At 44.7% G+C, this 22,874-nt stretch overlaps 2 protein-coding genes and 1 pseudogene across 2 annotated transcripts; 1 reads left to right on the plus strand and 2 right to left on the minus strand.

The window, feature by feature from the left end:
- Positions 1-4,351: 4,351 nt before the first annotated feature.
- Positions 4,352-11,483, minus strand: LOC112873077 (annotated as a pseudogene).
- A 127-nt stretch (positions 11,484-11,610) lies between these two features.
- LOC112893908 (oligosaccharyltransferase complex subunit ostc-like) lies at positions 11,611-12,453 on the plus strand. Its single transcript, XM_025961473.1, has one exon. It carries the CDS (start codon positions 11,668-11,670, stop codon positions 12,217-12,219), a length of 552 nt encoding a protein of 183 aa, XP_025817258.1. The 5' UTR covers positions 11,611-11,667; the 3' UTR covers positions 12,220-12,453.
- A 9,107-nt stretch (positions 12,454-21,560) lies between these two features.
- On the minus strand, positions 21,561-22,668 carry LOC112876983 (transcription factor bHLH144-like). Its single transcript, XM_025941177.1, has one exon. The coding sequence runs from the start codon at positions 22,512-22,514 to the stop codon at positions 21,678-21,680; it is 837 nt and encodes a 278-aa protein (XP_025796962.1). The 5' UTR covers positions 22,515-22,668; the 3' UTR covers positions 21,561-21,677.
- Positions 22,669-22,874: the final 206 nt, after the last annotated feature.

Genomic DNA, 22,874 nt, shown 5'->3' on the forward strand with positions numbered 1-22,874 from the left:
TAAGTATTATCCTAGGTAACTAGATGTGGTTGCATCGGCTTGATTACGTTAATACAACAATTGAATGACGTACAGCCGATGGGTTCATCTAAATCAGACCTGCTATAAGAACTAGGTGGAACATAACACTAATATCGGACTAGGCTGATGAGACCACAAGTGCGGAATTAGACTAAAGAGGATGTGGCTGATGGGCTTGTGCCGATGAGGATATGTTTTACAGATGTGCAGCCGATTGGAGTGTGGTTGAGGGTATGTGATCGATAGGTATATAGCCAATTTCCTAGCCGATAAATCAGCTGATAGAAGTGTGTGGATAAGGATGGAAAAATTAAGGATCGATCGGCCATATTTGACCGATATGGAAAACAACTAGAATCGGCTTGGATCGGCCGATAGCAAGAACCCTAAGATCGTGCGTGCATCTCTGATACATCGACTATGTGCAGCCAATGTAGGACAGAACAAAAGAATTGTATCGGCAGTAGCTGATATTAGAAAGATAACAACTGTATCGGCTAACCAGCCGATGGTAGAAGCATATGAAATGAATTGCATCGGCTGACAGCCGTTACAATAAAACATCATAGATTCAATTGAAACGGATGCTTAGCGGCTGAACTAATAGCCGATGCTGAAGTATAGCTACAGAGATGTATTAGCTAAGCAGATACACACGAACTAACAAGCATCCTTATACGAAAAGGACCTTAAGGAGACTGCAATCAAGGCAAGGACAATGTCTTGATGGCAGGGACATAAGCACTCGTGTGAAAGGATTAACTAAATATCACACATCTCTATCACAAAAATATGAGCTAACACTACCAAACTTATCAACAATGCAACATGAAAGACATTCTATTTATCAAAAATGTTATTCACTCTTTTACTGGGCATTCATTTATCGGGTATTATCTAAATTGTTTAGTTACATTAGGTAACAGGGTTGATTACCCTAAACATCTAAACTAAATACATTAGGTAGTATACTTGGTTATCTTAAGCAAACAAACTAATTACACTTAACATCTTTATGCAACAGATTAATCAAAATAAATGATTTAAATAAACATCATGTAAAACTTAAATGAATTTATATAGAGCAATGCACTTTAAAACTAAGGCTATAACAATTACTAAACATTGCTTTATTCTAATTACATTTACTGTAAATTTATCAGGATTTTATTTAAACAGGAACTATGCCACAAAATTAAACAAGAACACACATTAAATGATTAAGATATATTTATAGCTGTAGTTCTCTACTAGATCTGGGGTTCAAAATTTATGGACATGTTCTACTATATAAGAGTAACATTCCAGCATATTATCATAATTATTCATGAACCAGAACTATTGTTCATGAATTTCTTTTGAATCTAAGCCTATATTCATAACTTCAGTTACACTAGGTTTTTGACTCTCAAAATTTTATCATGAACTAAACATATTGAAGCAAAGATAAGGTAAAATTTTCAGCTTTAAACCTGAAGGAATGCATCTAGAATTAAATTATGAAATTTCTATCAACATACAACAAAGGTACTCGAATTTCTAAGTAAATGAGCAGTAAAGAACTCGAAACTTTTACACAAAGCTACTCATGGGACATACAACCTAGGTTCCAAAATTCAACCACAACACATGCATATAACATGAGATACAATTAAAACACTCATTTCCTAGTATTTATTTTACACGTCAAAAACTACACACATACAGCTTAAACTTGCTATATAAAAGTAGTCGAGTATAACTTAAAAATTCTAACAAAACTGGTTTGGCATTTTTCTGATTTTTCTATGATTTACTATGATTTTCCAAAGTTTTAGCTAGAAATTTCAAGAAGGTCCAGTGCGACACTATTCATCTGAGTCATGGGTTGTGCAGATAGGCCCCTAGAATTATTCCTACTATTGTATGGGGTCCCTGGTCGTGATTTTTGGAATAGAGAAAGCTCAGGGAGCTCGATTCCGGCGATTGGGTGCTTCCCGGAGGCGAGGGAGAGGTGGGGGAGCATGAGGGACACGAGGGCTACCTTTGGATGGGCTCGGTTGACGCCGGGGTGGCCGGAGGAGGGCCGACGACGGTGATAGTAACTCGCCAATGGTGGCAGTGGTGCTCCGGTGAGCTCCGGCGAGCGGGGTCGATGGGGAACAGGAGGAGGAGCTTCCAGGGGCTGGGGGCAAGCGATTTTGGGGGTCAGCTCGAGGGAAGAGAGGCCAGAGGGGCGAGCTCGGCGTGGGATGGTTGAGCAGCAACAATGGAGGGCGACGGTGGTTTCTGGTAGTGCGACCGTGAGCTAGAACCGGCCTTTTATAGGCCATAGAGATAGAGGAGAGTGGAAAGGGCGCAATGCCGCGGCCCTGGATGGCTGCATTGACGCAGTGGTCGGCGAGCAGAAGTGCCGGCGAGACCGGACGGCGCTGGCAGTGCCACAGGCAACGTGGCACTCGGCGAGGGAGCCAGCAAGAAGAGCTAGGGCGGTAGCTGGGCTAAGGAGCGACGCGTGGAGGAGCTAGGCCGCAGGGAGTGACAAGGGGGTGGCCGGATTCAATGGCAGCAGTGCAGCAGAGGCAGAACAGAGGAGGAAGAAAAAGGGGATGCAGCTAGAAAAAGGGGATGCAGCTAGGGACTTTTCTGCAATTATAGAAAATACAGGGACCTCATTGTAAACCAAGTTTTTCCACTACTCTAGAGCTCAAATGGAAAAGTGTTTAAAATAAAAGTTGTGCAACTTTTCAAATCCTACAACTTTTTTTTAAAGTTTGAACTCAAAAACTCAAAGTATGAAGCTTTATTTTAAGACTTTGGACTAAATTTGAACTTTATAAAGTTTTTGTCCTTGTTAGTGTAAATTACATATAACCTTGGGCCTATTTGCAAGTTGCTATGTAAGTCATGATTACTTGCATTATTACCCTTTGGCTTCTAGTAATTTTGAAAGTTACTTTTGTAAATCACCTATTTTGCATAAAAGGACTTATGTTTTTTGTAAAATTGCACATCAGCCCTTTTCCTTCACAAAAACACCCAATTCAACACATCCATTCCCACACAACCATTGCAAATGAAATCTTTGAGTAAATACATTTTTATCTTATAAGGGTTGAAGTAAGAAAAATATATTTTGCAAAACAACCCTTCACCTATTTTGAAATTACTTTCCATTTAATACATTTGCGAGAACAACCCAAATTTTCTATAATTATAAAAATACTCCTTTTTCTTGCATTTGAATTTTTAAAACTTCACATAAACATACACAAGCTTTACACTAGCAAGCACATATTTCACACTAACAAATAATGTGCCTAGTTTACAAATACTTGAACTGTCACAGTAACCCCTTCCATTTAACTCTCAGCGCTACAGGGATAGGCATACTGTCTGCACTACCCTCTGGTTAGCGACAACTAGGGAGCTGGCAACTCACAAGGCCAGAAGGGAGCAGTAAACCCCATCCAGGTACCTGATCCAGATAAAAATAAAAAAGTATAAGAACCTACCTACTTGAAGACTAACGGTAGGTGTTCGAGAGAGAAATTAAGGACTGCAGCACAGCCTTCAAATGTGGACTGAGCGTGTTTTCTTTCTTTTTAACAGTTTTAATAATTGCAGACCATAGTTATGCATCCGTTTACCTGTTAGGCCATCCAAGTATCAATCAATGTTCCTAGCAATTATCAATCAAATATCAACTGATAATAACCATCATGGTACCAATTCTACAAGCACATCTAGCGGCATTGGTCATTTATTGAAAACACAGCAACAGAGGATGCTATTGGAGAAACAAAGGGGGAAGGGGGGCGTCTATTCCCCACGCACGTGAGTGCGAGCTGAGCCATCGCTGAAGGATCCCCCGCCACTCGCCCCCACCCCAGCCATCTTCCCCGTCTCTGGCGGCTCCCGCGGTCGCATCCACTACCCAGTGCTGTCCCCGCCCGAGTGAACCCTATGCCCCCGCTCGGTCCCTAGCCCACTGGCTGTCAAACCACCGCCCTCGGCCAGCGGCATCCCCGCCGCCGTCCACCGCCGCCCCGCAACCTGCCACCGCCGGTCTTCCCTACCACCCCCACCCCCCCCCTCTTCTGAGGTTGCCAGTGGCCACCGGACCCCGGCAACCCCCACCCCGAAGGGCCCGAACTCCGGCCGCCGCCGGGTCAACGAGGAAGCCAAACAACAGCGTCCTTCTGCGACGTGCGCGAGCCTACTCGCACGCATGATAAATAGATTTGCCGAAGGGGGGAAGGTGCTCAGACATGCATGGACAAATCATTCTTCTGCACAAACACCAAAAGGTGGAAATGTTTTTTGCGAGTAAAGAGAACTGAAAATACAATTAAGTAAAGAGAACTGAAAATAGAATTAAGGAGCAACAGATAAACAGCCATCCTAAAAGCTAAAATTAAATGGTTTGTATTGTTGAACCTGGCAACACTACTGTTTGCATCAGTACAATTGCATTACTTTGATAAAAAGTGACCACAACGCATGTCCATACCTCACAAAGTAAGCAGAATTAGATCATGATCCTAATTTCTGTCGTGATTATCGTGCTAGTACCAATCAAAAACATCACCAAGATCACCATCGTCATCATTTCCAGAAGCGTGCTCTTCAGGCTTTTGTACACCGGGCTCTTCATCCAACCAATTCGAATCATCTTCCTCATGGATGCAATCATCAAGTGCATCCTACAAACAGTGAAAATAAGATACTAATCTAATTAAATACTACTTAAATAAATTCAATATAAACATAGTGTATGTGTGCTTAAAGAAAAACCTCTTTTCCAGGTTCACTTGATGCGCCATCTTGTTTATGAGTATTGTTAATCTCTTGCTGTGCGACATCTTCAATGTTGAGATTCTTAATTACCTTTTTGAAATACAAATTATCTGCACACATAAATCAAATCAGTAAAATACAAGCACTAAGTTAAGCTAAATCAAAGGTCAGGAAAAAAAACATGGGTTGACCCGAGTTAAGCAATATAACTCCTGAGCGATGAATTATAGCATCATGGACTAGCAACGGATTTTTTTTCTCCTCGGTTTTAAATTTTGCCCGCACCTGCTGACGGGTCTTATCAGGGAGTAATTGCTGTATCATTGCAAAATCGCTACCAAATTGTCGAAGCCCCTGGTCCAGAATTAAAACAAAAGCACATGTTAAACTGGAATCAACAGAATAGGTAAGCAAATAACATTTTAGAAGATCTGAGATTGTATGCAGCGAAAATAGCAGTCCAAGGGCTTGATTTCTAAAATAAATACCTGATAAAACACATCAGTATCAGATTTTGACCATTTGCCCCGAGTTTGTTTGTTCATGTAGGAATGGTAGTTCAACTTTTTTGTATCTTGTACATGGTTCTGTGTTCTGTCATTGTCGAAGTTCCTTGCTTCCTCATCTCCATAGTCCAAATCATCCATATCATGAAATTGAAAGCTGCTGTGCATAAGATAACAAATTATTAACAGAGGAACACAAATCAAGAAGTTCAAAACTAAAGTACCCAGTTTGACCCTTTTAATTACAAATCTTGATCAAGGATGCCTAAGATATTTTAGTCTTCAACTTAAATTCAGCCAAACCAATCGGCCATCTAAACAAAGAGTGAAATTGGCAAACAGGCTGGCTTAACTTTAAGATGAATTTCTGGGTAACCAATCAGCCAATGCTTTTGGAAAGCCATAGCCCAAGCAGAGGGGGCATGAACATATTGAGAGACTTTATCGCAAGGAGGTACAAGACCAGATGGGAACTTTTAAAGTTGCTACAGTCAAAAGGGGAGGAGCTGATACATAGTGGAAGTGTTGGGGCTATTCAACAGATGTCGTATGAAATATACTATCAGGAATGGAACACATAGCACTAATAGGAGTGCGATATATGCTTTAATGAGGTCCAAAAAATAGTGAAGAATAAAGATGATTCTGGAACCAACATCAATGCCATCAATGCAAACAATAACCTATCTGGAATAAAAAAAATGTCCATGAAAAAAATAAATAGCCTAACAAAGTTTGGAAATCAATATGTAGTAATACTAACAGGCTAAGATTTATGATGTGCTGTGCTGTTGCAGGGTCATTTTGCAAGGTGACATATCTGGATGAGAAGTAGGGACTGGTACACGGGTCCATTGTGCTTGTTTATATGCCCAAGATCTACTTATATGGTATATCTTCTTTTCCCTCGAAAATGCAGGAGATATGCGTATCTTTGTATTGAAGAGGAGAGAACATCCGGACCCTTACAAAAGCAACCACATCACCTCAATAGACTAGGCTTAAGCAGGTAGCAGTGAATGTCAAACACAACCACCACTTACAGAATTGATACAACTTGACCTGATCAACAACTTTGGCCATCAAACTATCCTAGACCGAGACTCCTAAGGCCTCTAGCACCAGCCAAGCACCAGAGGTGAGCCTCAGTTTGATATTTGTCTGGATTCTGGGATGCAAGGGGAAGCACAATCGAAGACACATTTATTACGATATTTCCAAAGGGTCCAGGCACCCAGAATGATGAGAGCTCAACACTCTCAACACAACTTATATGATATCATGCATAGCATTCAAAGAAATGGGGAAAAATTAGTATACCTTGTATTAGAGGATGGCCCAGATGGATTCTCTTTTGCCTGAAGAAGCCAAACAAAATCATTAGAATTACCATAAAAATGTTTAAAAATATAACTACTAAACTTGCCACAAAACTCACATTAACACACTCTCTGGCCTCTTGTAACAACCTCAGGTGTGCTGCACTTAGCTTCATGGGATTTATCTCATGAGGTTTTTCCAGTAAAGTCTTAACCTCTTAAACAATAAAGGCCCAAGATATAAGAATGAAAACTCACATTATCTAGACTTATGCTTCAAAATTTTAGCCACCAACCTTTCGCTCTCCTCTGACGAATTCTATGGGTAAGCTTCTTCTCAGGTTTTTCTGCCGATGCATCTTTCAAGGTTCTCTTGCGACCCCGTGAAGATACCTGGCTTTTATCTTTTTGGACATTTTGCTGCTGTGGCTCTTCCACATCATCCCTTGATTTTTTCCTAACCTTCCGATTAGTACCGGCAGTGTAATCATCACCACTATCATTATCTTCTTCAACTAATGAAGGTTCAACACAGTCTTCATCAAAATAGTCATCTGTATGCTTAGGTGTCCCAACTTTCTGTGACTTTTTCCTGCTCCGTAGTTTCATAGATGATCTGTTTTCTCCAATACCCGATTTTGGTAGTTGTTCAACAGCATGATCTAATGGTTCCCCCTCATGGTACCAGCTCTCATTATCATTATGTTCCTGATCATTAGAATTTTGGATGAAATGTTTAAAAAAACAAGAGAAAGGAGAAACCTTGCACTAGTCACATCTTCTAAGCAGAATCAAATACACTGACCTTTTCAACCGTCTGCTGAGATAAGTTACGTAAGTTTTCATCAGTTAACTTGTCATTACAGGAATTGCTGAAGTTACCCATCTCAGAATTGGTATCTGTAGGAGTAACAACCCCAGAAGCATCTGACAGACCAAAAGATACAGATTTTCCTTTGCCCTTTTCTCTTCCAACATTTGGTTGAGACTTACAAGTGGCTTCAGCTATAAAATAAATGTGTTTGCTCTTTTATAAGAATAAGTACCAAAGACTCAAACAAAGATAAATCGTTACACACAGTTAACAATTCATTATGAACAGCCTGCTACGAATGAATCTTATGCAGATAAAAAGGTTAAAATCGGTCAAATTCGAAAAGTCATTAAAAAAGCTTCAATTGATACTAAATAAATATGATACTTTGTTTCATGCTTCCTTAGATTAAGCATACAGAAAAGAAAGAAGAAAATTAACTGGTAGTTCAATCTTTTTTAAATCTTCCCGACATACATAAATGGGATAGGGATAACCCATTGACCCACCAGCTCGATCCTTTTCTGAAGACAATATGTATGTAACTTTACAATATTTACATCAGATTAAACCTAAAACCAGTGTTGCCAAGGCTGTTGCCTACTAGTGTTGCCAATGACAAGCCATGTAGCTTGCTTAATAATCAACTGTCCTACTAGAACTAGGTCTTGATGCATTAGGAATTTTTTTGTCATGTCCTGAGACATGCACAAACTTGCAGCTTTCCTAGGTCATGCCCATTGCAAAAGTGTGGATTGTCAATGCCTGCGGCAGAAGTCACACATAGGTGCAGCCTATGTAGCACGGACACGGCAGCACACTGGCGTGTCGGTGTCCGACACTGATACGCCGTTGATACATTGTTGATACGCATCGGCATATAAACTGTAAAAATAAACATCTTTAATCACCGATGATCCATGGACAAGGCATCGATGCATGTCCAAGCGGCTGAGAGAAGGGAGGTGCGGCAGCCTGAGCTTGACGGTGGGCAGCGGCGACCTGACCTGGATAGCCCTGGCAGCAGGCCAGATCCAGCATGGCTGGGGTCTGGGGCGGCAGGAGGGGCGTAGTCTGACGTGACAAATGGGCGGCCGACGGCAGGAGGTGGCCGGCACGCTGCTGGAGATGGCCTACGTGCGTCAGAGGTGGAGGAGATGACCGAGCTGAGCCCCGTCCGTTAGGTGGCTGGCATCTGGCGGTCATGGAAAGGGTGGAGTGGAGAAGATGAGAAATCGGCGGTGGGGAGCAGAAGATCAGTTTGTTTGTGTGCTGGAGTAGTGGGCTGCAGTAAGGAGAGGGAGGGATTGGGCTGGGCCATTCCATTCCCTTCTCACTTTTTCTTTTCCTCCCATTTTCTTTTCAATTTGCTGTATATTTGCTACTTCAACAATTTGCTGTGTCATGATTATGTCTGTTGCCGTATCACCGTGTCTCCATTTTTGGGGAAACAGCGAATCCCCGCGCGTGTCGGAATCGGTGTAACGTAGGGTGCAGCAACAGACCAGGCATATGCGCTACCTAATCCCATTGTCGCTTGTAGTACCTCCAGCAATGAGGATGCCGCGACATTGGTGCCAGACCCTCATCACACGTTTGTGGCATCTGAGTTTTATGAAATGCCAGATTAAAGAGCTAACAGTAGAGGTTGGCGGCTATTTCAATATGTTTTTTTATTTCTTTGGAGAATAAGCACTTGATAGATCATGTCATCCCACCTGGGCAAAACACCCTACATAACACTCAGAACCTAGCAAAACCACATCAATGACAATTTTAGGGTTTATGTGGTCCAGAGTTGCAAATATGACCTAGCAAAACCACATCAATGACAATTCAGAGTTGCAAGTGTTATGAGGTCTAGCACTTTATTTATTTTAAAACTGTTTTAAAATAAATAAAGTGCTAGACCTCAGAATCACTGTTGGAGCAAACACAACTTACATCTTGAAAACAACACAAATACAAAATTATGTATTTAAGACAGCAATAGTGACTGTTGACCTGACTATCTATGCATTGGAGTTCATATTCAGTATTAAGGCAACAGTAAGGACAAGTCCATAATAAATGTAACTTCAATCTCATTTATACTTAATAAGTTTTTCAACCTTGTAATGTAACTCTCAAGCGCAGAGAACAAAGATGTCAGACGCAGTAAAGATTAAAGAAGTCCCACCAGGAAAATCAAGTGTACCTGAGACTTTTCCAACCATCGATTCAGCACCATCCATAGGAGTATCAACTAGTTCATTGTGGTAGTCTAAATCATCAGTAGCATCCACATTCTAAAATATCAATAACAGTTGGATAAGGAAATATTTTTGCTACCAATTATCATATGAAATATCAATACATTAATTAAAAGGAGCTTCGTCTGCACCTTTGGCTGGAACTTTGCAACTCTTTCCTCTTTAGCTTGTGCACCAAACATTTCCTCAAATTCATCTACATCATCAATAGTCTTGCCACATGAACTGGCATGTGACACTTGGATGTGTGAAACCACCAAGCTTTCTTGATGTGTAGCTAATTTAGACAAATCAGCATTTTGCTTGTCACCTTGAGAAATCCTATCTGCAGCAGCAGTACCACCCGGAGGTCCAATGGAACTCTCAGCACATCATCCGATGGTGTCTCAAGAATACCTTGAGAACCAGCTTTATCATCAGGTGTCTCACTACCAGGGCATGTCAAGGATGCTCTTTCTTGGCTGGTGAGTTCTTTAGAAGAACTGACTTGATTTAAGGCTCCTTGTTTCCGAATTCCATTTTCCACAGTAGGATTAGACGCTACAGATCTAGATGACAAAGCAGATTTTTGGGGTTTGGCCCGCTGCTTGGGATGGAACTTTGCAGCGGTCTGGACGTCTTCTGAGGCATCAAAGATGTTGTCGAAGTTGGCCTCGTCATCAATCATCTGTGCAACCGTTGTGTTCTACAGCTATCTTGAAATGTAAATGTCACTGGAAGGAACATTACAAGTTTAGGAAAGCAAAGGTGGCAAACATAGAAACAGACAAGAAAAAAAGGAAATAAAACCCCTTGGGGCCTGTGGAGTGTAGGGTTAGGATTCGGATATTTCACAAGAACATCGAAAATTTAGTTAAATTTGAATTAAATACAAAACTTGCAAATGATATAGCCCAATGCAAAGATAGTTGATGGCACTTACATTTACACGGGTCGGAAGCAGTAGAGCAGGCAAACACAATGCATCATCATGTGAGAGTAACGGCAGAGCTCTAGACGGAGGACAACCGGCAGCGACAAATAACTAACTAAACCGCAGCAAAAGCACGCGGCGACAACAATGGGTATAACACTACTATGTCAAAACAGACAAAAATTCCAAGAAAGTTGGGGGCAATGCCCAATGGGTTTATGTTGTACCCCTCAGCAAAAGCCATATAATAGCATTATTCTCTAATATTTCCATACCCAACTCACAATTTTCCCAGGATGCCTACATCAGCAATACTACTGTCTAGACTAAGCTTAAACGTGGTTGCTTTTGCACATTATAAATGCTATATCTAATATTGCCAAACCGTTTCAGCGTCCATCACCTTCTGCACGGGTAAAGAAAAGGTCCCCCTGCTTGGGTTTAAGTTGAATCCCCAATTCCACTGAGATCGATCAATAGTACAGCGCCCTGAATAATTATCTAATAAAACAATGGGCGGATGGATTGCAACACCAGGGCACCATGTAGAAATGAAATTCGCAACTAGCTCAATAGAGACAAAGGAATATTCGAATTTGACACAAAAAAAAGGTGTGGCAACGGGAGTTCATCCAAGCAAAGCTGGAAATACTTACCGACGAGAGAAGAAACCAATCACGTGCGGAGGGGTATTCAACCCACTCTACCACACCGAGAGCAGAAGGGCGATGGGGCGGCGGTGTCAAGGGGACGCCGGGCCGGAGGCGAGGGCACGAGGCGGCGCCGCGGCGGGATTCTGCCTTGGGTTTATTCCATATAGGAGTCCAGCCGTCTGTCGCCGCAACTGTTGCTTCGGGAGGTGCCTGTCTCTTCTTGGCATAGAAGCGGCGGCGGCTCTGTTTGGAGACGCAGGTGGAAAGGGAAGGGATGTGGGCGGGCTCATAGGCTGTCATGGGCTGGAGGCCCACAATGCTGCTACTTGGTAAACCTCTGAAGATCCCCAAAGGCCAAAAGCCCCAACACTCCCAACCAGCAGCCAGGCTCTCTCCCTGCTCGACGCGCGATGGCCCCCAGATCGGACCACGCCGGCGGCAGCGCCGCCGCCGCCGCCGCGGCAGCGGCCGCCCAAACCCATGGATCCGACTTCGACTCCATCGACCCCCTCTTCCACGTCCTCCTAGTGCTGCCCTTCTCCTTCCTCCGGCCTCCGCGCACCCGCCTGAGGCTGCCGTCCAACCTGGCGCTCCCCTCCCCCATGACCGTCTTCTCCCTCATCCTCCTCACCTACTTCGCCGTCGTCTCCGGCCTCGTCTACGACGTCATCGTCGAGCCCCCCGGCATCGGCAGCGCCCAGGACCCCGCCACCGGCGCCGTCCGCCCCGTCGTCTTCCTCCCGGGGCGCGTCAACGGCCAGTACATCATCGAGGGCCTCTCCTCCGGGTTCATGTTCCTCCTCGGCGGCATCGGCATTATCCTCCTCGACCTCGCCGTCGACCGCACCAGGCCCCGGAGCCTCCGCGTTTCCTTCGGCGGCGCCGGCGCAGTAGCCATCGTCATCGCCTACGCCATGGCCATGCTCTTTCTCCGCATCAAGATCCCCGGCTACCTATGGTGAGGCTGATAAGTATTACCGGTTTAATTAGACCAGATCCGTTGCATGATCTCGCTACATCTAAATAGATCTGCCTGATGTGTCTGATGGAACTAGCGAATCTCTTTTAATTATGTTAATGTCACATTATAGTATGTTGTATGATATCATCAACTCTGAATTGTTGGATGAGGATTATCATTTTGCAATGTTACTAAACAGAGCTTTACTCAGTATTGTGATTCAGTGATTTCGTGAGATTCCAATTCCTACTAGGTGGGTTTATTTGTTGTAGTTAGTGAACTACTGTTTTTTTAATTCACTAAGTACTACATAGTATATACCACTTGTCTTCCTAACTTTCTTGGATATCGAACACTGAATTGTTGGAAGAATGGGGGTTGAGGTTCAGAAGGTGAGATATCTTCTGTGAAATAGATACTATCAAATCCGTTTACCTACAAGTTCTTGGATTCTATAGGGTGCTTTTGACATTTTTATTTTCAAATTTTACAATGTTTTCATGATATGTTGATAATGAACTTTCGCTGGCTTATTTCTAGGTCTCATAGTATGTTGTAAGTTAAGTAATTATTGGAAATTTACTCTTTAGATGTTTCCATTTTGAAATTTTGAAGCATGCAGAGTTGAGATAGAACCTTAGTTTCGGTTGACCTGTTTATTAATTTTGTAACTAGCCTTTTTATTCAGTTTGAATACATCTATTTGTGAATGAGGGACCATGTAACATTAATTGGCTACGCTAATACTTTGTTGATGACCTGCTTCTTGACTGGTATATAGTATTTTCATTAGCATAAGGTTACGCTTTATACCACGAAAAATTTAAGATAGTACCTGATATGTAATATTTTGTTGATTTTCGGTTCAAAACGCAAGCTTCACATCCACTTAATAAAATTAAACATGTAGTAGAGTTGGTTGGTTAGGGGCCTGATATACAATATTTTTTTTAGGAGTTGCTACATTAGCTGATAAGTGAGTTTACTACAGCTAGAAGCGTAAAAAATCTGTACTAGTAATAAGAGGGCAACTGAGATAATTTTGTTTGGCTGGATATTTTGGATGAACATTCTTACAGATCGCAGGAAAATAAAATATTAGTTATTTAGTTGTTATAGTTGAGTTCAATATATCTTAGGAGGACCAACTACATGTGCTGATATAGTTCTTAGGATCTTGGAGTGCTAGATTTGTTCTTTTGAGTAGTAGTATAATCCTGCATTTGCATTCACGTTGTTTAGTTATTAAATCAAAATAATCACATATTATCTTGGTTATGGACTGTTCATTTATCAGCACTCAGCAGAAAATACTGTAGGGCATTTAAGAAGTGTTTGTGACATGGAAGTGGTAAACTAAAATTTTACTTAGGCAAAATCACTAATATACTTGTGGTGCTTTCACTCTAATTTATGTTATAAACTTTAATATGAAAGCAATTGGTGCAAAAACTTTTCAGGGAGAATGTTTCATTTCATTTGAATGAACGGGACTGAGGAGTCCCATCTGTGTGAAAATATTAGAGTATACATGAACTAACAGTACAATTTGATTAGAAATAAGAAACAAGAAAGGGGCATGTGCAATTAGATAGCCACGATTCTAGAAGATATGCATAAATAATCCCCTAAATGTTATGTTTCTTTTTTCTTTGCTAATTGAATGATTTAGTGCTCCTATATTCAGATCCGTAGTGATTAGATGGGTCTTTTTGGCTCGAAACCTGCTCGCAATCTAACATCAATGGTCCTAGGTATTATTGTGTGGCCGTGCCTGGCTATTTGAATAAATCTGTCTAGTTCTATAATTTTTTGTTTGGCTTGTGAAATGTAATGAATGAACTTAAAAAACTGGCTAATTACGCAAGGAGGAAAATTATTGTATTTAAGGAATTGGTTCATTTTACCAATTTTGTTGGACAATGTCACTGCACACTTGCACTCCGTATTGGATGCCTTCATTTCAATTCAAAGATGTATAGTGATGTTACTCCATCAAACTGTTGATATGACAATATGGTAGAGTTTTTGTTTGTTTCTTTTATCAATCTTTTTGTAGCTGTTAAGGGAAATGGGAAATGATCTTTGTGTAATTTTTTTTTATCATAGTTTACCATAATCCCATGGTGAGATTTGCTTTCAGAAATATTTTGCATGCATTTGACAGAAGCCATTATCATAGCTTCAATGAGAATCATATGCACTGCTATGCTAATACATGTTGTAATATGGTTAGTTCATCAACTTAAAGTGTAGTGAGTGCCTTTTTTTCCTTTTTTGTTGGTACTTCAGTGATTTGGTTGCAGAAATTGTGTTAGAGTGGTGGCACAGAAATATTGCATTGTTTTGAGATGTTGATGTCAGCATGTGACGTTGAACATCAAATTTGTTTTGACAAGGAAATAACATGATGATGGCCTTGTACAAGTATGCTATTTCATGATATAATTATTTGTTCTCCCTGTATAAGGTTAACAAAAAGGACAGGAAGTAGGGTAATATTTTGGGATGCTGTGGCGGTATTGAAATCTGTAATCTTTGGAATGAAATTTATATTTGATTTTGTTAGAACTGTCCTGATGGACAACTCTGGGTTTATTAGTAAACTCTTGTCATAAAATGTTGCTAAGAAAGTCTGCAAAGTACGGGTGCAACCTCTGCTGTGTGAATGGTATGTGCATTTGAAGTATGTAGCATGAGGTTGATGTTAGGGGTTAGTGCAGTATACATTATACTGAGGGTGGAAGATTTCGACTTGTGAATTTGATGCTGAAATTTTGGAGACAAGCGTTTACTGGCAAATGGTATTGGCAGTCTTTATGTTTTCTGGTAAGTGTTATCATTCTCTTGTTGTGCATTATACTTATGATCGGAGTCCAAGTTGACATACTTTAGTGAACTTATTAGATGGGTTATGTTTGCAATCATTCATGATATGTGATAGAACAAATGTGGCTTATGTTTGAAGGGGCATATTCATGGTATATGAAAGAAAAAAAATGCTTTTCAGTTCTCAAGTGTCCTGAAGGGCGAAGGAACTGTCCATGTAGCTTGTTCAGTATCATCCCAGCTTTGTTCATTATAATAATTGTTTTGCCAGAGTTTGGTGTTACCAATGACAGCGGAATAGCGGATGGAGTAGGCTTCGAGCTTGACTCTGCCCGTGCTCTCACAAAATGCCCGCCTTGCCTGACTTCTGGAAGAGCCATTGGATGATTGGAGTATGGCGTCTTGCAACGAGCTGGGGGTCCGCACTACGTCCGGGTAAAGTCGATCTGTTTTTAGTCGAGATTTCTTCTGTTGGCAAAGATATGGAACTGGAAGGTCGAGCCAGATGAAACATACATTGCCGGGACCGAGGAGCGAGATAAATGCCTGCGCCACTACCACCATAAAACCTGCCCTCAAGGCGGCGCTAAAGCACGGGCAGGAGTGCTTCCTTCCTAATCGGAAAGACTCGGTTAATGGCTGGATGGCATTGGCGCACTGCACTGGAACGTGGGCTACCCATTTCCTCCGTGCGGTGTGCTCACAGCACGCACCGAACAGTGCTCCCCCTACTCTGCCGTACTGTTTTGCTCCCCGTGGTGCGCGGGGACGTGACGGGGGGTTGTTCAATACTCCAGTGGCTACGAGTAGTACAAGTACTAGTCGGCTAGGAGTAGTCGCTAGTGGGAGGAGGACGGCCCGTGCCCCCCGTGCCGTGCGCTCGCACTAGCGCTCGGCTCCTCGAGCGGTGCGGTGCGGGATGCCCGCGCCGCGCGCGGCTGGACGGCCACGAGCGCCTGCCCGCGGCGCACGCGTGCGTGCCGCCCCCTCTGGCTAGTCCGCTGGTGGATCCGATCGATGTGGATGGCATGGCCCCCTCCATCCAGCTGGCATCCGGCTGCTGCGTGCGCCTGCGGCCCTGTATCCGCTCGGACAGAGCATTGACCTGACGCCGCGTGCTGCGCGGATGGATGTGCGCTGACTGACTGCCACCCACCGAGTACGAGCCGGCCGCTGTCCACCGGCATACTATATGGTTGGATGGATGGATTCCGTGGGCTGGCCGGGCTGTTGGTTCTTGTCGTGTGCGCGCTTACATGTTGTTGATCTCAGTCACTCAACGGGGGTAGCTGCTGGACCACACCCTACGTACGTAATCCACAGATGGAAGGCAGGGGCCGAGCTAGAAATTTTGCTTAGGGGGGCCGGCCCAACATATTGATATAATAATTGCATGATCAACGGATGAGAATTCAATATATATGTTATAGAAAATACTACTAATAAGTCATGTATGCACTAAGTACTGGCTACGCAATAGCACAAACCAAAATAAAGTAAATTAATAAGAAAAAATATAATGATTTAGCATACACAAGCTATAGACTAGCAATGTCACTCATCACTGGCTTGCTGCAGCCTACATGATGTGAACCATGGAGGATTGGAATTGGAAACGGTGTCTAGATCGGCAGAGCACGCCTGGCAGCCGGATGACCGAAGCAAAGTGAAGCTAACGTGATGAGACGAACGAACTAGGATCGTATTTGTGATTAGGATCGTGTGTGTTCTTGAACCAAAGGAAAGACGTGCCCTCATATAGCCATGGCGAGGCCCATGTAAACAAAGATTGATCCTTTGATCCATTTGCACTAACACTACAACCTATATCAATATTAGCAACAAGCATTAGCTTATCTGTTACATGTAAACGTAATGCTTGTCTGTTACATGTAAACGTGACGTAGATTCTAATTTTGGTAGAGTCAGTTAGGAGCTTAATCATGCTCTATAACCTGTATAAACTACACTGATCAATACAACAACTGCAATGTAATGGATCATTGGCCTCTTTCAAATAGGGTAAAAAAAAGTTTGTGCTGCATTGTTGAGGGGAGCCACTGGAAGGCCTATCCGATCCGGTTCCTGTTCATATATATTGCATTACGGATTTCCGATCGACCACAGTCGACCAGGACAGTAATAATGTACTAATAGGAGTAGCAGTACTGTCTCGCATGCGTCTTCATCGAACTAAAGTATTACGCACGCCCACACGCCACGCGAGAGATCCGACGGCGCACGCATTTGTCTTCGATGAGTTGAGTTGACACGCCACGACGGAGCTGAGCAATACATACATGTATGTACATACGACAGCGCACCCGTCTCGATCCGTTGGCACCCGTGCACCCCGCGTGCGAGCGAGCGAGAGTGGCGGACGACGCACCCATCGCATGCACGAAATACGTCGTTGCGCCCGCGCCACAGAAATAGTGGTGGAAAGCACGAGCACGAGCACGATCGGATCGGCCCGAGGCCGCCGCACCCACTGCATGCCCTGTGTGGTGCTGGACGGACGGAACCGCGAACCACCAGAGAGAGATATCGCGCGCCTGCCGGCGAACGCGCGCGCGTGCGATCTGCGCACCAGCTAGCCGGCCGGCCTCCCTCACCAACGGACGCTCGCGCATAGGCAGTAGCGGATTAAAGGGTTTTGCCTAGCCGAGAGAAGCACTCGGCAAAATATAAATCGGAAAAAATTTAAAAAAATGAAATAGGAAAAAATATTATTTTTTAGCAATTTTTCATAAGCTATCGATGATAGGTTTTGAACTTACAACCTCCTGCATACAAACAACTCTCTTTACCACTGCACCATTAGACCAAGTGTGTTAACATTACATTTTTATTCTCCACGTATTATAATTAACCGAGTATAAATTATTTATTTGAGATAGTAAATAAATTCAAATGAAAAAGTTGTTAACTACAAAGTGGCATAACTTTTCAAGATCTACAACTTTTATTTTGGTAGTTTCTTCATCCGAGATCGTTTACAAAATTTGAATTTCAAATTTGAAAACTTCAAACGTATTTTAATATGACACAATGATTTCAAATCAAAAGGTTGTCAACTACAAACTTTCATAACTTTTTGAGATCTACAACTTTAAATTTTGATGGTTTTTCCATTCGAGGTCATTTGCAAAATTTGAATTTTAAATTTTCTATATTCAGATGTAGTTTTTGTTGACAAGATGACTTCAAATTAAAATATTGCCAACTGTAAAATCTTATAACTTCTTAAGATCTACAAAATTTATTTTGGTTGTTTTGTTATTTCTTCATCTGACATGATAATTCTAATACTGTTCACAAATCTTATATCTCTCTCTTATAGTTTCATAAACTACGAGAGAGATATATATATATTTTGTGCACAAATGTACATTTATTTTGTCAAATGAAGAAATATCCAAAATAAGAATTGTGCATCTTGATGAGTTATACAACTTTGTAGTTGAAAATATTTTTATTTGAATTAATTTACTACTTTAAAATATGATTTAAAAATTATCTTTGCCGAGTATCTAAAATAGACACTCGGCAAAGAACTTCTTTGCCGAGTGTCTAAACAAGGCACTCGGCAAAGAGCTTCTTTGCCGAGTGCCGGTCTTTGCCGAGTGCCTGAAAAAAATACTTGGCAAAATATTTGACACTCGGCAAAGATCTTTTTTCCGGTAGTGAGCGCAGCGCGCGCAGCCAGGTGATCGAGCCAACCAGTGGCCTGGATCACTCGCTCTGCGCCGATTGTTATTTCGTTAATAAAATCAGTTTTTTTTAAAAAAATAAGTTTGTAAGGAGAAGGAAAGAGGATGACGACAGATATATACTTCAACAAGCTAGAAGCTTGTGGAAACGTCAATTTTTTTTCCTTTTGGTCCCAGGTAAATTCGAACAGTTTTTATGCTGTACTGTTGCCAATTTTTGTCATAATTAACTAGGCGGTCTTCAGGTTCAAAGCGCGCTTGAAGAGGTTTGTATATCAATTATATATCTTTTCTCGATCTAGCAATGACGTCGGCGTGTTTTGTTCAAAGGAAAGGGGAAAAAAGGGAGCAAGTTCAACTATAGCATAGGAGCAAACCGTCCATCAGTATGTTTGGCTCTCAGATTTTTCTTTGGGAAATTTTGCTCCTGGACACTCCATAATGTCGTTTTTTGCCACAGGACATTACTCAATCTTGCTTTTGCTGCTAGACACCTTTTAAGTGTGCATCTTTGCCAATGGACACCGCAGTGATTATAATATCAATTTCCTGGTTGGAAGGATAGAGAAAATAAGTAATCTGACTAAAATACCCTTGCAATGGTAGGCTGCTCACAAGCGAAGGTAATTTTGCTCCTAGACACTCTACAATGTTGGCTTTTTCCACAGGTCACTCTTTCAAGTATGCATCTTTCCTACAGGACATAATAAAATAATGATTAAACATGCTAAAATGCTCACATTCATATTTCACAAAAGATACAAATCTTAGACGTTGATAGGCATTCATAGTTTCATAATTCATACATGTTCAGAGCCATTAAAGGGCTAATATTGATACATCTAGGAGGCATTGCAAGGCTAAAAGTCACGGCCGCGTCGCCAAGCGCGCGGGGCGGGGGCCGGTGGCGGCGCCCCTGCTTGCTTCGCCGGCCGGGGGGGGGGGTGGGCGGCACCCCTACTTGCCTCGCCCAGGGGGGGCTGCTTGCTTCGGCGGGGTGGGGGGGGGCGCCCCTGTTGCTTCGGTGGTGGGGCGGCGGCGACAGCGCCCCGGCTTGCCTCACCGGCGGGGGGGTGGGGGGAGGGGGGGTGGCGGCGGCGCCGGGGGGGGGGGGGGGCCTGCTTGCTTCGGCGGGGTGGGGGGGGGGCGCCCCTGTTGCTTCGGCGGTGGGGCGGCGGCGGCAGCACCCCTGCTTGCCTCGCCGGCGGGGGGGGGGGGTGGTGGCGGGTGGAAAGCACAGGGGTAATTTGGGTATTTAGAAACTTTTCTCCCTCCATTTTTCTTAAAATGAATATTATAATCACTGCGGTGTCCATTGGTAAAGGTGCACGCTTAAAAGATATCCAGCAGCAAAGATAATATTGAATAATGTCCTGTGGCAGAAATCGACATTGTAGAGTGTCCACGAGCAAAATTTTCCTTTTTCTTTACACCCTCTATCTATTTAGCGCATCGTTGGTGAGAAGACGAAAAAGCTGGCAAAAAGGGTGGACGGAACTCAGAAGCTTTCTGTGTGGCCACTTGCAGTCTTGCTCCAGGCGGCGCATGCGCTCTCCAGACGAATTACCACCAAAAGAAAAAGTTTTCCATGGATTCATCTGATGAAATGCTCTGCACTTCCTAAAGCGGAGTCCATTTGTCCGGGGCCCAATAACCAAGTGTGCGAAGGATAACTCCACACGAAGACGACGGCAGTGGCCGCGCGCCGATCGAGTGCTGCGTGCCGGGGTTCACTCGATGATGGAGGGTCACATCCGAGCGAGCGCCCTGACTCGCCCGATCCTAAACTAGCCACGATGTTTGGTTGGTCCGGTCCAATACATGGCCTGATGGCGATGGCGACACTGAGGTAGTCAACTGCCAAGTGCAAGTGAAAAGGCTTATGGGGTCAAAGATTGTATGTGACAGTACTCAGAGCATGCAGAAAGGCTAGCTAGCTATGCAAAAGATGAACCAGCTGAAGAAGCTAATCATTGGCCAGTAACTTCGTTGAAAGCTCGTCGGGTAACCCCCCTAAACCGTCGATAGATGCAGCTATTTGATTAAGTTTGCAGCAGTCAAGGTTTATTAAGAGGGAGCCTTGCAGTATATATAGTTTAAGAGTTTTGAAGTATCATTGGGGAGAACTTTAAGCATGGACCATCAAGTTGACATTGCTAAAGCAAGCATGGGCTTTCGCTTGCATCGCTCTCGCTCGCTCCCCCATTTCCCGTGTGGGACGCGAGCACTAGCTAGAGCAGGAAGAGCCGAAAAATTAAAGGCAGCCAGCTGGCTAGGTAGTGCCGTGCCCAACACCGGGCACGAACACGATGGTCGCAGCAAGGACGGATAGATAGACAAGTCGAATTGCAAGCAGGGGAGGCAGTATGCCACCATCATGAGCAGCACATCGCAATCATGGACACTTACCATGCATGCACGCACGCACGCACGCACCAATGGTCCATGGATGATATATCGAGATAGATGAAACGAAACAAGACAAAAGCAGCGGCAGCAGCTAACTGAAAAAGCAAAGCGACGAAACCTCACAAGAGGAGGGGGACCCAGGCACCAGTAAACCCCACGTCCAGGCAGGGGCTTGCAGCAGACGAATGGAAGCATGGCAGCAAGACCAGCCGGCAAGCCATCGAGCAAGCAGCCAAGCGTGCCTTCGATTCTATCCCTCTCCTGCCATGCTCAGTTTCCCACTTGATTTGATTCCGGTCACTTCATCATCTCTCTCCACTAGCTAGCAGTACAGGCTCGAGTCCCTGCCCAGTTGCAACACCCCCCCCCCCCCCCCACCCAACATGCTCTCATCATGGACGACAGAGCCCGTGGCCAAAAGCAGAGTGCACGAAAGGAGTTGGGCCAGATCCTGGCTGCTGCCGCCGCCGCCTCGCGCCATCGGTTGGAGCTGCTGGTGATCAGCTAGTTACCTGCCCGAGCCGCGCACGCCAAGCTTCTTGGCCTCCACCTTGAGCGACTTGAGGTACCGGACGGCCCCGTCCAACACGGCCGGCGTGTCCATCTGGCTGCCGCCGGGGACGATCCCCCTGAGCGTCCGCATCATCTTGCTCATCCGCTCCTTCTTGCGCGGCTCGCCACCGCCGCCGCGGCGGCTGGACGAGCACGTGGAGTCCGGGGAGCTCCCGTCGTCCCGGGAGGCGCCCGGGGTGCGCCCCGTGCTCACCACGTCGTCATCGTCCTCCGAGCTCAGCAGCGCGTCGATCTCCTCCGTGTCCTCCTTTTGACGCACCGAGCCGCCGCAGTCGTCGTCCCTGTACGCGCCCTTCTTCCCGGCGTCGTCACCCGCGCCGTAGCAGCTGCCGCCGTGGGCCGACGATGGACCCCCGAGCTTGTGCGCCAGGGAGGGGTGGAACATGACCCGGCTCTTGGTGCAAGTCTGGTCGAAGATGACGTAGTTCTTGGGGCACGCCTCCGACGGCTGCAGCTCGAGCCCGTTGAGAGGCGCCGGGACGTCGTGCGCCCGCCGCCCGGCCGCGAGCGGGTCCTCGTAGGCCGGCGCCGGCGGGTAGCCGTTGGAGTAGTAGTACCCGCCGCCCGCGGAGCCGTACGCGCCGGCGTCGTAGCCGTACCCGCCCCCCGGGGAGCCGTACGCGCCGGCGCCGTAGCCGTAGCCGTAGCCGCCGCCCGCGGAGCCGTACGCGCCGGCGTCGTAGCCGTACCCGCCGCCCGCGGAGCCGTACGCGCCGGCGTCGTAGCCGTAGCCGCCGTAACCGTAGCCACCATAGCCATGGGCTCCCTGCATTCACGCTCACGCAACTGCAACTGCCAACAGCTGCTGATGCTGCAATGCTTAAAGGTCCCAACCCAATCGCACTCGCACGCAAACGAGATGGATCACAGGAGTAGGAGGAGCAGCAGCAGCGCCGGGGGAGCGAGAGGGGAGGGGCGAGAGCTGAGCTGCCTGCCGGAGTGCCGGGCTTGGGTTGGGAGGCTGGGACTATATATACCCACCTCAGAGCAGACGACGCATGCCAGGACAGCAGGCCGACACGCGGGCAGCTGCCGCATGATTGCGTCAAAACACAGGGGGAAAAGCGCGAGAAGAATCCAAGATCGCTCCCCTCTTTTTTCTAACGAGCGTCTGTCTCTTCGGGAGAGGGAG

Source organism: Panicum hallii, chromosome 1, assembly GCF_002211085.1.
Source record: "Panicum hallii strain FIL2 chromosome 1, PHallii_v3.1, whole genome shotgun sequence".
Taxonomy (NCBI): domain Eukaryota; kingdom Viridiplantae; phylum Streptophyta; class Magnoliopsida; order Poales; family Poaceae; genus Panicum; species Panicum hallii.

Excerpts from the sequence above, each read along its gene's own strand:
- LOC112893908 (XM_025961473.1), top strand. The coding sequence starts at position 11,668 with ATGGCCCCCAGATCGGACCACGCCGGCGGCAGCGCCGCCGCCGCCGCC.
- LOC112876983 (XM_025941177.1), bottom strand. The coding sequence starts at position 22,514 with ATGCAGGGAGCCCATGGCTATGGTGGCTACGGTTACGGCGGCTACGGC.